This window comes from Camelina sativa, chromosome 10 (genome assembly GCF_030686135.1).
Source record: "Camelina sativa cultivar CO46 ecotype springtype chromosome 10, ASM3068613v1".
Classification (NCBI taxonomy): Eukaryota; Viridiplantae; Streptophyta; class Magnoliopsida; order Brassicales; family Brassicaceae; genus Camelina; species Camelina sativa.
Window position 1 is genome coordinate 13326839 of NC_141889.1, and position 14414 is coordinate 13341252.

Below are 14414 nucleotides of genomic sequence, written 5' to 3' on the forward strand. Positions count from 1 at the left end.
GCATTTTCAGCATTCTAGGACTGTTAGACAAACACTCTTTTTATATTGGCTTGACTTGTGATTTCTTGATTGCATCTTGATTGTTAGCAACATCCCACTTGGATTGACACCTTAAGTACTACAACTGCATAAGGTTAATTGAACCTGCTAGGATAGACACACAAAAATCTTAGTATCATTGACAAAGAATATAAAGTAAATATTTTTAGTAAGTAAAAACTATCTATAAAAGTAAATAGATACACCGAGGTGTCCAATGTAATATTTGGTGTAAAAGGTGTGACTATGCGGTTGATATTATTAATCACGTTTTCTTTGAATGCCCTTGCTCGTGTGAAGTTTGAAATTTATCTTCACCTCTGGTCTCGTCAGAGGGGTTTTCCATATGAGTCGGTGTACTCGAATTTGGATTTTTTTTTCTGGAGGGGTGCCTCTCAACAGGTGATCCTGATCAACTTCTTCAGCTACTATGGATTTTATGGGCAATATAGAAAACCATAAATAAAAAAGTTTTTCAAGGTTTAGAGATCGAGGCGAATGATATAATTGCTCAGGCTTTGGACAATAAGTTAGCCTGGGAAGAGTCACTCTCTTTTATGACGGTCATGTCAGCTCCATCTCCGTTTTCGGATGTCTAGGTTTCTTCACGTGGTTGTCCGATTGATGGTTCTTGGAAAGCAACCAATGTGCATTCAGGATTGGGCTGGTGGTGTTGCGTTGGTGAGGATCGTGCCTTGTTTTTGGGGGCCAAGTGTCTAAGATGGATCACCTCCCCTATATTCGGAGTTAGAAGTGTTGTTGTGGACCATGGAGCGGATACGTGCTGCATGGATCGCTTGTCAATATGTCGAGACTGATTGTGCTGAATTACTCACTATGGTACATTCCCTTGAAGATTGGTCATCCTTCTCCAACCTGCTCAATGAGTTTCACTCGCTGGAGTACTTCCCACTATTCTCCAGCTCTTGGATCCCGCATGCGTCAAATATGAAGGCATATTGTCTTGTCTGTGCTTCACGTTCTCTTATCTCTGAAGTTTCTTTTGTAAACTCCTTCCCTCCAACTTGGGGCAACTAACTGAGCTATTTCCTTTTAATTTATTGTTTGGTTGAAAAAGAAAAAAAAGAAGTAAATATATACACTTTTAGTTAAAGAAAATAGTTGTAGATGAGTTCAAATTTATTAAAATTAAATTAAATTTAACAAAGAATATATATTTAATTTTTTCGTAATTAAAAACATTGTATAAAAGTAAATATATAAACTTATAGTTATGGAAAATAGTGGTTTTTTTTTGCTATAATACAGTATATCCATTTACAAATCTACTATCTACATTATCACTAAAAGTGTATTTGTACACACAAATATTTTACTGTTAAAACATACTCTTTAGTCTTTACTACTATCAACAAATTATCTTTATGAACACATTAAATAACCTACTACTATATGTCTCTTCACTTTAACATTTTTATAGTTACAAAAATGCATATGTTAATCTTACATACTCCTATCTTATATACTACAATAGCAGTCTTTTTGAATAAATTATTTGATTGGTGAACATAATATGAGACGATCTATTTTATTTTTTTTTACTTCAATAATCTTTTTCTTTATGTAAAAGTGAGTATTTACATTTTTTAGAAACATTAATAATTGTATAATTTTCACAATCATTTTTTTTTGTCATCATTGAATCATTTTTTTATCTTATATAAAAAGTAATCATTTTTCTTGTAAAATTAACAACTTAAAATTAAAATAAGTAAACAATATTATAATTCGGATTTTATGATATATATATACATTATTTCCTTATAATGATCTTTTCTAAATTTTAAAGCTGTTAATTTTTTTTTTATAATTACCTTTTAATATTTTTAAAACTGTTAAAAACAAAACTTTTGTTTTACATTTGAAAGTTTAAAAAAGTTAAAAAAAAAATAAATAAAATTAGGTTTTCTTTTCTCTATTTTACTTTTATATGAAACCTTTTTATCGTGGATTTTGAATTTTTACATTTTTATTTGTTAAAATTTTAATAAATTTAGAATTAACATGTGTCAACATCTTAATGATACAATTGACACGTGTCACGATCTTGTTAATGAGTAAATTTTATATAATAAGATATTAGTTACACTCCATTTGCATCATACAAATATACTAGTATATATCCGATAGTTGTTCGCAAGAAAACAAACAAACACTCATATCCAACCACATAATATTGGAGAGCATATTGGTTTTTTTGTTGTGGTGGTAATTAGTTTGTAATGATTATTACCTAAGAAGAATAATGTTTCTAGACTTGGTTTTGGTTTCCTTATCAGAACAAGCGCTTGCGCTTCTTGGTGGCCCCGAACTCAAAGCCAGACTTAGTCCCAAAGTCTGATATAGCAGCGGTGGTCTGAGAGAGCTTCCTCCGTTTCCTGGCTGATTCTGACCTAATCTGCTTCTTGGTGATGGCCACACGAGCATGTGAGAACAAAAGCTAACGAGTAAGAGTCACGGGATACCCTCCAACTCACATCAACACAACTGTGTACAAAGGGAGTAGAGCACAGAGAGACTTACGGAATCGTGGGAGGTTGGCGTCGACGGAGAAGGTAAAAGAAGACTCACGCTAGCGGCGGAGGTTGGCGTCTTCACGGCCGTCAGAGTTGATGAGCCAGCAGCAACCTAGCCAAAAAGATAGATTAGGATTTCAATTACACGGGAAAAAAACATATAGCAAAGAAGAGTGAACGGAGAAGGGACAAAGGAGCGACTCTTACCGATAGATTCCTTGGAGACGTCTTCGGCGATTTCACCGCCGCCAAGGGAGAGAGAAGCATCACTGCGTTTTCCATGGTTTCGGAGTTCGTTTCGTACGATAATGAGAGAATGTGTTGTTGAAGGTGAAGCATAATGTGTTGTTGCAACTTGCAAGAGAAGCTTCTCTCATCTTTTATTTGCCAATCGCAGGCTCGGCCGGCCCATGTGAAGCCGTTTTTATGCAAAAACAAATTTTTTTTTTTTTTAATTTTTATTAGGCTTCTACTTGAACATGAATGATTGTGAGCATCAATATAATGTTAATTTAAGTTTGTTGTTAATGAGTTTTAAAGTAAAATTTTGTTTAATAAAAACAAATTTAAAACTCTAAACTTAAAACTCTAAGTAAAATTAAAAACAGAAAAGTTTTCAATAATAATAAAAAAAGTGGTTATGCAATACAGTTTTTTTTTTTTTTTCGTAACAAAGAAAGACAAAGCAAGACGAGGAAAATGAGCACAAAAACGAATAGGTTTAGAAACTGTTTTATTAATGATGATTATATATGTTACTATTTTGTATACAATAAAAATGGCATTTTCCCTTACATTGGGAGCTTCACGCTTTGATTTGGACGATAGAGTCTCTATTGGTGGCAAGTGTTGACTGTCAGAGTTTTGAGACAGATTGTGCAGAATTAGTGGCTATGGTGCAGTCTCCCGATGAATGGCCCGCCTTCTCCAACTTGTTGGATGCTTTCAGCTTCTTCCGACCATCCTTTCCTTCCTTCATACTTTCGAGGATCCCGCGGACGTCAAATGTACGGGCAGATTGTCTTGCTCGTTCTTCAAAGTCTTTATCCTCTGAAATTTTTTTTAAAATTCTTTTCCTCTGGTTTGGGAAATTCTTTCCCTCTGGTTTGGGCAACCAACCTTGGAATTGTTTTCTAGATTAATGTTTGGTTGAAAAAAAAAATGTATTTTCAAAAGTACTGAGTGGAACATCCATGTGTCACTCGCTCATGGCCTCTCTCTCTCTTAAGATTTTTTTTTTTTAATTAAATAGATAACTAAATTTCCAATGAGACCTACGTAGTACTGTTATTGGATGTGTGTTTTATTTCTTCTGGTTTTGAGTGTTAATCTTAAGGGTGTGTTGTTGTAAAATGCCATTTCGTGTTTCTCTCCATTTGCTTAAGCACTAACGTTGTGTTGTTAGAGATTCTTAGATGTGTTTGTGTTCAACAACATTAGCTAGCAAAAAATTACTAGGATGTTGTTGTTGTTGTTGTTGTTGTTGTAAAATACCATTTCGTGTTCTCTCCAGTCTCCATCTCTGCTTAAGCTTAGGAAGTCTTAGATGGCGTTTGTTTGTGCTCAAAGAGCATATAATTAGCAAAGTGGTGGTGCTTTTCGTTACAGTATACGCCAGTAGCCATCCTTGGTCACTAGCTAGTACTACTGTGCCTCTCTGCTGCTCTACCTTCACTATAAACAGCTCAAATAAATTGCATGAATGAACCATTTCAACCCGTACTGCTCGATATGAACACATCGAGAAGACTTTTTGCTGACAGGGTAGTAAAATGACTTGTAACTTACCAATCTCGCCATCTCGGTTGGCTCCATCGACCATCGTTATGAAGAAGAATCACTCATGGAGCAGCATGTCAAGGTTTGTGTGATGTATATATGTGATGTTGTATGTGACAGAATCAGGATCTATAGACCTTTGAATCATTTCCAAATACAAATTTTTCAGCCTTTAAAAATTTTCCCTCTTTCACAAATCCATCGATCATGCCAGGAGTAAGTAAGTTTACTCATGCATTTTCCGTAATTAAAAAATACAGCTTATGGGAGAGCTATTAGTACAACAACACTTGGTCTAATTTCTTTGTTTTCTATTTCGTTGGATAGGTCGAGGTTTATCATTTGACATGTTTGTATTTGTAAAGACCATCAATGATTGTACTGTGTAGCCTCTATGTCAACTTTCTCCATCTTCTTGAGCAGCGAGGTAAGCATGACAAGGCTAGGCTCATAACCAAGTGTCATCATCTTGTCAATAGCTAAAGCTATATCTAGAGAGTTGTAGGGAGGCGGGGAAAACAGTGTTTTTAACTAAGTTTGTTCCCTGATGTTGCTTTTTGAAAATAGAAAAGTGAATAGAAAGTCTAAAAGAGATTTCATTTTAAAGTCACTTTTAAATCTTATGTTTTTTTAGGGAAATACTGAAATAGAGTTTGAAAAATCCTAGATGTTCCAACAAAGACTTTGCTGCTCACAACATAAATAACTAAACAACTAGAACTGATATTAGAATAGGTCTGCCACAAATTGTGGTGTGGTCCACAATGGGTAACTTAATAGAGTTTTCTTCTTTTCTTTTTCATGTTGTGTCATCAGAGGGATGAGGAACATGACTGGTTTGTAATCTTGGGAAGCCATTCTTTGTAGTAATTTTGGCTATCCACATCAGTCTGAGAGAGAGCTCCAAGCGGTGTCACCGTTATCTGCAATATAAAAAGAGCGTTTGTTACTTTCTGAAGTTTGGATAAAGTATAAAGATGCGTTAAGAGACAAATATGCGGGATATGCTTACAAATCCTTCTTTTAGGAAGTGAGAATCAGTCCCTTCTTCACTTACCCTATCCCTTACCTAAAAACCAAAAGAGCAAGAAGGGACACAATTTCATGAATACAGAAGCAAGTAAAAGAGCTGAAAGAATAGTGAAAAATCATTAATGATACCTCTCTCTTGAATAAACGGCTATCTTTTGAATGAATAGATGCGTCGTTGTCTGATGAGACCACTCCCGACTCTGTTTCCATTGTCATTGTTGATAACATCTTCGGCCCTTGTGCTTCCTCTTCGACTTGTCTCCATCCCATTTTATTCATGCTTTTACCTTGTCTAGTTAGTTTGTATCCCTTTCATTTGGAAAGAAGAATTAGACATACAAAACTCAGCTATACAGTTAGGTGTAGGCATAAGAGATTATCCTTGAAAGATGAGACGAGACGTACCTTATGGTTAGCAATATCAGTCGGCAAATCAATATTCAGAAAGCATTTCATAGGGTGAGTTTTGTTCTTGATCGCACTGATTATGCCGTTGATAATCGGCAAGCAAGCTTGGGCAGAAAGGACAAAATCATTAGCATTCATCTCTCCACGTTTCCTAAAGCATTAAGGTTGAATAAATTAGAAGGCATTATTAGTGACAAAAAGAGAAGATGGTATCAATAACACTGTATAAAGGCTAAAGAAAAAGTTAGGCGTGTGATCATAACATAGAAGAAATAGCATAAATGTTATGAAAATTCTTAAGTATGAAGCAAAATCTCTGCAAGTAAAACATTAGTTTCTTGATGTTATACACTTACCAATCAAAATCATATGATATGGAAGCAGAAGGCACATCATAAAGGAAGGCTTCACGAGCGCCGGCAACAGTTCCAGAATAGACGCTGTGACGGAATTAACAGCCAGGTAAGTGCTAATTTGATAAAACTCAGGCAGGAACAATAGAAGCATAACAGGATATATAAAACAATTTAAATTGGCTAGAGAAGAAGTCTCGTTATCAGTGAAACATTATAGCTAGAGTTTCTCCTTCTATATTCTCAAAATCTTGTTCTGATTCAGCAACCTAGGTAGTTTTATGGGGCTTAACTTAAATGCAATTTTTCGAACGAACAACAAATAACAGCTGCACCCTAATAATCGGTACAAAACGTAACGTAGTAAGGAAATAGGAAACCAGGACAACGGGAAAAAGAGGAGGAAATGTTCACATACATGTGAAATCCGCAGTTGCTACCCACATTTATACCACTAAGCACCTGCAAGGAGAAAACAAACAAAACATCACAATCTTCAGAAAAGCAAATAGAAGGCAAAAATAATGGAAAGACTACATAATAAACCAACAGATCTTAGATGTTTCCTGTGGCAAAAGTAGCTACTGTTAAACACAAATCGAATGCCTTATGACTTATGTCTATTGGCACACTATTTTAAACAAATATGCATCAGAAGGCTTTTTATAACGACACTATTAATTTTGCAGAACAAAAATGGTTTTTACCAGGTCAGGACGAGAAGGGAAGAGTACTTCAGATAAGCCTAAACCAGTGCAATCCGCAGGGGTTCCTACAGAGCATACAAGAACCAAGTTATCCAGAGGATAAAAGAAGACAAGAGCCAACATATGTGACAAACAACCATATGAGATTAACGAGATAAACTCATTAGCAAAATAGAGAAACGAACCATCAACAGCATAGGCCGTAGCTCCATCAATATCAACTCGTTTTGCAGTAAGTGGTCTATTCCATATTATACTGTGACTAACAGCAGATTTCTCCCTGCCAAAAAAAATGCCATAACAAAGTAAGAGTTACACATAGTCTCCACTCCACAAAAGCAAAACAAAAACAAGAAAAAAGAGATCTCCACAAATCGCTATTTAGGGGGCAGGGAGATTCAAATTTCATCACCACAAGAGCCGAGGCGATTGTAAATATCAAAAGACAATTAAGCTACATTTTCTATAAAAAAAAAATAAAAAAAAAAAAATTAGAGGAGTGAAAACGTACGAATCAGGAGCGCAGACGCGGACGTCGTAGAGATTGGTGGAGACGAGGACGCTAACGAGTGAACGCAAGCCAGGCGCGTCGATACCGTCGTCGTTTGTGACCATGATGATCGGCCGCTCACCGGAATTGCGATCTCCACCGTCGATTTCCATCGCTCCGGTCTTACGAAATTAGAGATTGGGGAGGAGAGAGTGTGAGAAGGAGAAGAGCTTTTGGAGCTTCTCTCTTCTAATTTTAGTGAAGAGGTTAATTTGATAATGACCATCTCTCTTTAACAACACTTATTTATACTACCATTTTAGTAAGCTGTAAACTTACCATAGTAATAAAATAACTTACTGTAGTATTATATGTTCATAAATATGTTCAGTATCATATTTATATTTTTGATTGTTTTCTATGTAAAGTTTAATGTAATTTCCTATGTTGTCTTTTTCAGTTTCTAGTCAGACTCTAATGAAACAGTCGACAATTGAGTTATAGAATAATAAGGTATATCCTTGTGTGTTAAATTTTAAACATTTTATTTTCTTGAACTGTATCATTGACTAAAGGTAAAAAAATTAATTTATTGAATGCAATAGTTCTTATTTTTATTATAGGAAAAATCCTTAAATTATTCTCCCCAGATTTTTTTTGTTAAGAAAAAATATTGTTTCAGAAAAATCTTTTAATTTTATGTCAATTTTAGTAATTTTCTATGTGGTCTGATTAGTTAGACTTTTTTTTTTTTTTTTTTGTCAAAAGATTAGTTAGACTTCAGTATTGTAAATTTGTAAGTAGAGTAAAACCTTAAGATTTATCCTACTTTCTGTCAACCTTTGGTATACTAATTTGTTTTTGTAATTATGGGATATTAAAAATCGGACCCTTCCTTCCAAAAAACAAATAAAAGAAAGTTCTTGTGTATAACTTGACCATTAAAGAGAAGTGGTCCAGTTATTACATTTTAGATAATTTTTTTTTTATCTTAATCCATTTTGACAGCATGTTTCGTCCTTAATGCATATCCCCTCCAATAATTTTGAAGTAAGTGTTATCACCATTATGTAAGGGTGGCTACCGATAGATGAAAAAGACCTGTTATTTCGTTAGACGTTATCATTTTCACTTTCACGCAACAAGAAATTTAAAGTGGTCAAGTTCAATGTACAAAACATTTCCATTTCCATTTCTCCCTCTCCTCTCTCATTTTAGTTTCTCTAATCAGGTTAAAAGTTAGTAAAAGATACCTCAAATTATTTGACCTTCAAAGTTTTGGGGTTTAACTATTTAAAGGAAAACGTTTTCTAGATGATTACGATGTGTCATAAGCTATGACTCATAGCCCAATCGTCCGTTTGTAACTTTGTATTAATTACTCTTTCACTCTGTGACTCGTTTTCCATTCATTGTGGATGTGGTTTAGTGTTGTTTTGTCTACGTTTGAATCGATCGTCATATAACCATTTTACATAATGTGTTATGTGTAATCGATCAGATCGTCATAAAACCATTTAATATTTTTAAAGTTGCTTAGACAAATTTGGTTGAAAGCAATGTCTCAACTATAAAGCTGCAAATCAACGATAAAGTTGGGCCAATTATATCTGAGCTTAACAAAATCAACAATATGCTAAATTTGAAGCAAAAAAAAAGTTATAAATTTGTTTCTTTTTAAGTAAAAAAGTTATAAATTTATAATCGATGGATAAATAATAATTAAATCCACTTTATATATATATATATATATATATATATATTTTTTTTGTCAACACACGTTTTATATTATCAACAAATAATAATACTATATTATTCGAAGCAATAAAAATAGACTTCCTTTTTCACTTTACAAAAAAACAAAAAAATGGATACAAAGTTAGAAGTTAGAACATATATTGATATATATAATTCTAAACCATCTAAGAAGAGGTACATGCAATTTGTTCAAATCCACAGTCTCATTAGTTCGTTTTATTATTACCATAGGAGTCTCATTAGTCCATTTTGTTAGTTTCATAGTAGATGCTTTGCCCCGGCAACTAACCAAATTTTTTTAAAATTCGTCCATACAATGTAAATAGTATAAATGGTAATTGAATAGATGTGTATATATTTCGGACTAGAACCTTAAGTTGAGAAACATGAAACACTAGATGAATATAAAGACCACCACACAATTTCAGTTTCTATGCGACCTTACCGCAACTTTCAATGATTTTACATGGACTAAAATAATTAGAGAGACCTAGAGCCATGTGAATGCCTTTAAACTCCAAAGTAAATGATGCAGTTTTGGAGTCTAGATGGTCAATTCCAACGTCAAAATCAGATCATGCAGTCATGTGTCCAGACGCCATGTCTCTCTTCTGTTGATGATCAATACTGTTTGTTGGGTTGTGGAAAATGTTACTTGTCAGGGATTCTCCTCTACGTCGAAGACATGAGGGCATCATTAATGGGAGAACTTTTTTTTGTGTTCTTAGATTAAATATATAGTGAAAATAATGTTAGATCAGTTGTTAAGATCATAGGTAAAAAAAATGGGAGAACTAATTATGGTGTTCTTAGAATAAAGATATAGTGAAATAATATTCTTAAACATATTACAATTATAAAAACTTATAAAATAACATTTAAATTGCTTACTTATATAAAAGCAATTATATACTTATAAATTAATATAATATTCTTAAACATATTACAATTATAAAAACTTATAAAATAACATTTAAATTGCTTACTTATATAAAAGCAATTATATACTTATAAATTAATATAATATTCTTAAACATATTACAATTATAAAAACTTATAAATTAACATTTAAATTGCTTACTTATATAAAAGCAATTGTATACTTATAAATTAATATAATATTCTTAAACATATTACAATTATAAAAACTTATAAATTAACATTTAAATTGCTTACTTATATAAAAGCAATTGTATACTTATAAATTAATATAATATTCTTAAACATATTACAATTATAAAAACTTATAAATTAACATTTAAATTGCTTACTTATATAAAAGCAATTGTATACTTATAAATTAATATAATATTCTTAAACATATTACAATTATAAAAACTTATAAATTAACATTTAAATTGCTTCCTTATATAAATGAAATATTTTTTTTTTTCCATAAAATCTCGTCCAATCACATGAAGCCACGTCAAATAAGAACTGGGCTTAGATCAGTTCTACATCAAGAACTAAAAAAAGTGTTCTAAACCACTATTCATTATTTTTATAATTTTTTTGGGCTAAGAACACCTTTGGTGTTCTCCCATTAATGATGGTCTGAGAAGTGCTCACTGGGCTCTCTATGAGAAGATGGTTTACACAGGAGTTTGACAGAAAAATTATGCAAAGTAAAACATGTGAGATCCGTTGAGATCTTGACACGTCATTCTTAATTATCGAGAAATAGCTCTCAGATCTTGCCACGTATTCACGTAGGTACCGAAGAGATTAGCGTCGTCCAACGTGATTTGGAGGGAAACAAAATTTAAGCACACATTATAATTACAATTAAAATTTAAATATCTCTGTTTACAATAATAATTTTGTTTTTTTTTGTCGACATTAGGCCGTGTGAAAAACTTCTCTCATCTCTTTGTTTCGATTTATTTTGTTCTTGGTGGCCGGGAAAATTACATCTCCGCCCACCTCCACCACCGCCGGAGTAATCCATGTTAGCTGATCGGAGGAGCCATCCATTGTCGCGTTTCTGTCACGATTCGCCTTTCATCGAGGTGATATTTGCAGATCGATTTAGATCTGGCGTTCCTAGGGTTCATCGACGTTATACATTTCATGGTCTACGGTGATTGCATTTCGGATTTTTTGCTGGATTTGGGGGAAATTTAGGGGGCTGTGTATATATGGAGAGAGGTGGGAGGAGATCTGGTGAATCTCCAGGGGTATTGATTAAGAAACGAAGTTCATCTGGTTGCTTGATTGTGAAGAAGAAGAAGAAGAACGATGATGGTGTTGGTAGGCTTTGTTCATTTTCTGTGACTCGTCCGAATTGGGAGTCTAAAAAGAGGTCTAGGATGATTATGAGTGACTCTGAGTCTAGCGATAAATTTGCCACCATCCCTCATAATATGCGCCACTACCCTAATGTAGAAGGGAGTCGTTTTGGGGATGGTCGTGTTGTAGGGAAGAGTAGAGAGTGGAAGGAGAGTAATAGGCAAATATTAGATGAAGATGATGATGATGCGTATGAGGATGGAGAGCGTGAATATGAACTAATGGCAATGAGGATGAGGAGGTCCTTTGATGGTAGCGGAGTTGATATTGGTCAGAAAGCTTATTTGGGGTCTGCGCAATTTGGTAATGATAGGGAATATGGATCTGGCTGTAATCGTAAAGATTTAGATGTTGAGAAGAGAAGAAAACCATGTATAGATGGATCAGGGAACGTAGGTTTTGCTAATCAAAGTTATAGAAACAGGTGTAAGGTGAGTGGAAACGGAAGTAAAACTACTCATCCTTTATTGTTGCAGAAGAAGTACAAGCGTGACATGATTTTTGATGGACCAATCAGGATGCAGGGCAAAAATGGTGTCCTTAAGGTGATGGTGAACAAGCATAATAATATAGGAGGGTTAGTGCAAAATGCGAAAGCTGAACAAACTCAATATGGCTCAAAGATTCAAGAGACTGGTAAAATACGTGTTGCCATCAACTCGCCAACCATTCTAAAAACTGAAACTTTGCCGAAACTGCTTCCCCCTTGTCAGAATACAGTCAAATGGGTTAAATTTGCCTACGAAGTTAACCATGAAGAGTAAGGGACATGACCAAGATTTTGAAGATAATGTCAGCTCAAGGGGCGTGCAGAAGAGAATAATACAACCTCATATGCCCTCTCAGATGTCAAGCACTGGAGGAGAAAAGACTTTACCTGAAGCGTCAACTTCTTCAAAAATCAGAGATGGAATGATTAGGCGTGGTTCAGGCACAGAAAAACAAAGATTACGTGAACGAATTAGGGAAATGTTACTGGAAGCGGAGTGGACGATTGACTATAGACCTAGGAGGAACAGAGACTACCTAGATGCAGTTTATATAAGCCCCAGGGGAACAGCATACTGGTCTATTATCAAGGCTTATGAAGCACTTCTGAAGCAGTTAAATAGTGGAGAAAAAGTTCACAAGCCTTGTGAAGATAGTTCCTCATTTATTCTGATCTCAGATGAGATACTCAGTCAGTTAACTAGGAAAACAAAAAGAAAGATTGGTATAGATATGAAGAGGGAAGAACAATCTGCCAGTGATAATGATGGAAAAGCGACTTTTGCAAGAAATTTCTTACCTGTTAAAAATGAAGTTGGAAATGATGACAGGTATGTTCATAAAGAACAGCGAAATGTCATGACAATGAAGGATGAGGTCAGTAGCAGAGATAGTTCACGAGGTACAACTTCAAAAGGTGAAAGCCCTTTGCATTATTAAATTGAAAAATCAACTGATTGCTCCTCTCACCGTGTGGACGGAGGGACAAATAGCAAACATGGTAGGAGTACACTGTCGGTACGGAGTGCATTCAGGGGAGATAATTCAGAGAGTGATGGCTTTGTACCCTCATCTGAAAAGAGACGGTATGGCTTGGCTGATTGATTGTGGAACCATACAGTTGAGCGAAACGGTGATGTACATGTTCCAACGACGGTTACGCGTAATGCTTGAGGGTTGGATAACTAGAGACGGGATTCACTGTGGTTGATGTAGTAAAATTCTTTCAGTTTCTAAGTTTGAGATACACGCTGGAAGCAAACTGCGGCAGCCATTTCAGAACATATTTTTGAATTCTGGAATTTTTCTTCAATGCCACATAGATGCATATGATAAGCAAAACTGGGCACATTGGTTTTTGCTCGGTCGATGTAATTGTTGATGATCCAAATGACAATGCTTGTGGTGTTTGTGGAGATGGAGGTGAATTAGTTTGTTGTGATAGCTGTCCCTCAACTGTCCACCAAAGATGCCTAGACATACAGGTATGCTGATTTTGCCGTATATATTTCTTGTTTTGGTTAATTTTGACAAGTCAATGCTAATTTAATAAAGGTGCAATGGTTTATGTGGTGCTTAGTATAAACAGGTTTTAGAACAATACTTATAGCTAAATGAACGGATAAGATTCAAACATATGTAAACTCTTAATTACACCAGGGTTGTTTTATTACTCTCCTGATTATCCTTTTTTAGTATCCTTTTTCAGTTTCAATCATGGTGTCAAGAAATTTTTAGCTTGTGAATGCTTATCTTTTGCACTGTAAGAATTTTGTTTATTGGTTTTGATGCATGTAACTGTCTAGTCTAGCTGAGATGTCGTTCATTGGAACTCGGCATGTCTACAGACACCAACACGCTGATGGTGGACATCATCAGATATGGAAAAGTAGATAGACTGCAAAACCTTCCTTTAGTGCTTTTGTTGGAGAAGATGAAGAAGATAATTTTGTAGAGTCTCCTCCTCAACGGAACAGCGACATGGCTTGCTTAGATCACATTATCCGCTCTCCTTCAGAAACTGGTGAAAATGGAAACAAAGATGTCTATGGATCAGGCGATGATGATTCTCTGGAAACGAAATGAAACAGAGTTAGATTGTTGATATGCCCTCGTAAGCATTTTGGTGTCTACTACAAACATAGAATTTGTTAATAATGTTTATATATTTTTACGCATATAGATTATATTTGTATATGTCTCTCCTTCTCTCGCTGCCAAGCTTCACGACGGTGAGTTTTTTTGCTCTCTCTTATGTGTTATCATCTCGTTTATTCCTCTTTGTTTGTCCACCATCACCTTCTGATGAAAATACTTCTTAATTCTTAGAGCGTTCATTTGTATACAATTTGGTTTTATGAAGCATTATTTTCTCCCAAGATTTTCAAATCTATATATATATAAAGTTAGGTTTACTCACTCCTCCTGGTGCTGCCACTGTCAGCCATTCCTTGTTTAACGAGGCCAAATTTTCGACATTGCCTGCTAAGCTCTTCCTATTTGTTTGGCCCATATCTCTTTAAAAGCCCAACCT

General features: G+C 34.6%; 2 protein-coding genes and 1 pseudogene across 5 annotated transcripts; 1 reads left to right on the plus strand and 2 right to left on the minus strand.

Moving 5' to 3' along the window:
- Positions 1-2153: 2153 nt before the first annotated feature.
- LOC104718919 (uncharacterized) lies at positions 2154-3147 on the minus strand. 3 transcript variants are annotated; one of them, XR_015568973.1, is made up of 3 exons: positions 2784-3051; positions 2584-2688; positions 2154-2458 (listed from the first exon to the last, which is right to left on the minus strand). XR_015568973.1 is itself a non-coding variant. In XM_087470128.1 (3 exons), exons 1-3 carry the CDS (start codon positions 2913-2915, stop codon positions 2336-2338), a joined length of 402 nt encoding a protein of 133 aa, XP_087326254.1. In that variant the 5' UTR covers positions 2916-3147; the 3' UTR covers positions 2154-2335. The 3 variants fall into 3 exon arrangements, 1 of the variants encoding a protein (XP_087326254.1); XR_015568974.1 differs by having other exon boundaries at positions 2154-2464; positions 2784-2971; XM_087470128.1 differs by having other exon boundaries at positions 2154-2500; positions 2784-3147.
- A 1802-nt stretch (positions 3148-4949) lies between these two features.
- LOC104718920 (uncharacterized) lies at positions 4950-7737 on the minus strand. The gene is made up of 9 exons (XM_010436745.2): positions 7367-7737; positions 7041-7135; positions 6856-6920; positions 6567-6610; positions 6152-6235; positions 5793-5946; positions 5517-5696; positions 5368-5424; positions 4950-5278 (listed from the first exon to the last, which is right to left on the minus strand). The coding sequence occupies exons 1-9, from the start codon at positions 7516-7518 to the stop codon at positions 5168-5170; spliced, it is 942 nt and encodes a 313-aa protein (XP_010435047.1). The 5' UTR covers positions 7519-7737; the 3' UTR covers positions 4950-5167.
- Positions 7738-11104: 3367 nt separating this feature from the next.
- LOC104718921 (uncharacterized) lies at positions 11105-14259 on the plus strand (annotated as a pseudogene). Its single transcript, XR_015568548.1, has 2 exons — positions 11105-13365; positions 13692-14259. The product of XR_015568548.1 is annotated as an uncharacterized LOC104718921 (transcript).
- The last annotated feature ends 155 nt before the right edge of the window (positions 14260-14414 follow it).

What these genes read in the sequence shown, in the direction of transcription:
- LOC104718919 (XM_087470128.1), bottom strand. Translation starts at nt 2,915, where the DNA reads ATGCTTCACCTTCAACAACACATTCTCTCATTATCGTACGAAACGAAC. An exon ending in CGTCTCCAAGGAATCTATCG is followed by an intron (nt 2,689 to 2,783) that starts GTAAGAGTCGCT and finishes CTTTTTGGCTAG; the next exon opens with GTTGCTGCTGGCTCATCAAC. An exon ending in CGCCAACCTCCCACGATTCC is followed by an intron (nt 2,501 to 2,583) that starts GTAAGTCTCTCT and finishes CTTACTCGTTAG; the next exon opens with CTTTTGTTCTCACATGCTCG.
- LOC104718920 (XM_010436745.2), bottom strand. Translation starts at nt 7,518, where the DNA reads ATGGAAATCGACGGTGGAGATCGCAATTCCGGTGAGCGGCCGATCATC. An exon ending in CGCGTCTGCGCTCCTGATTC is followed by an intron (nt 7,136 to 7,366) that starts GTACGTTTTCAC and finishes TTTTTTTGGCAG; the next exon opens with GGAGAAATCTGCTGTTAGTC. An exon ending in TCCCTTCTCGTCCTGACCTG is followed by an intron (nt 6,611 to 6,855) that starts GTAAAAACCATT and finishes TTCTCCTTGCAG; the next exon opens with GTGCTTAGTGGTATAAATGT.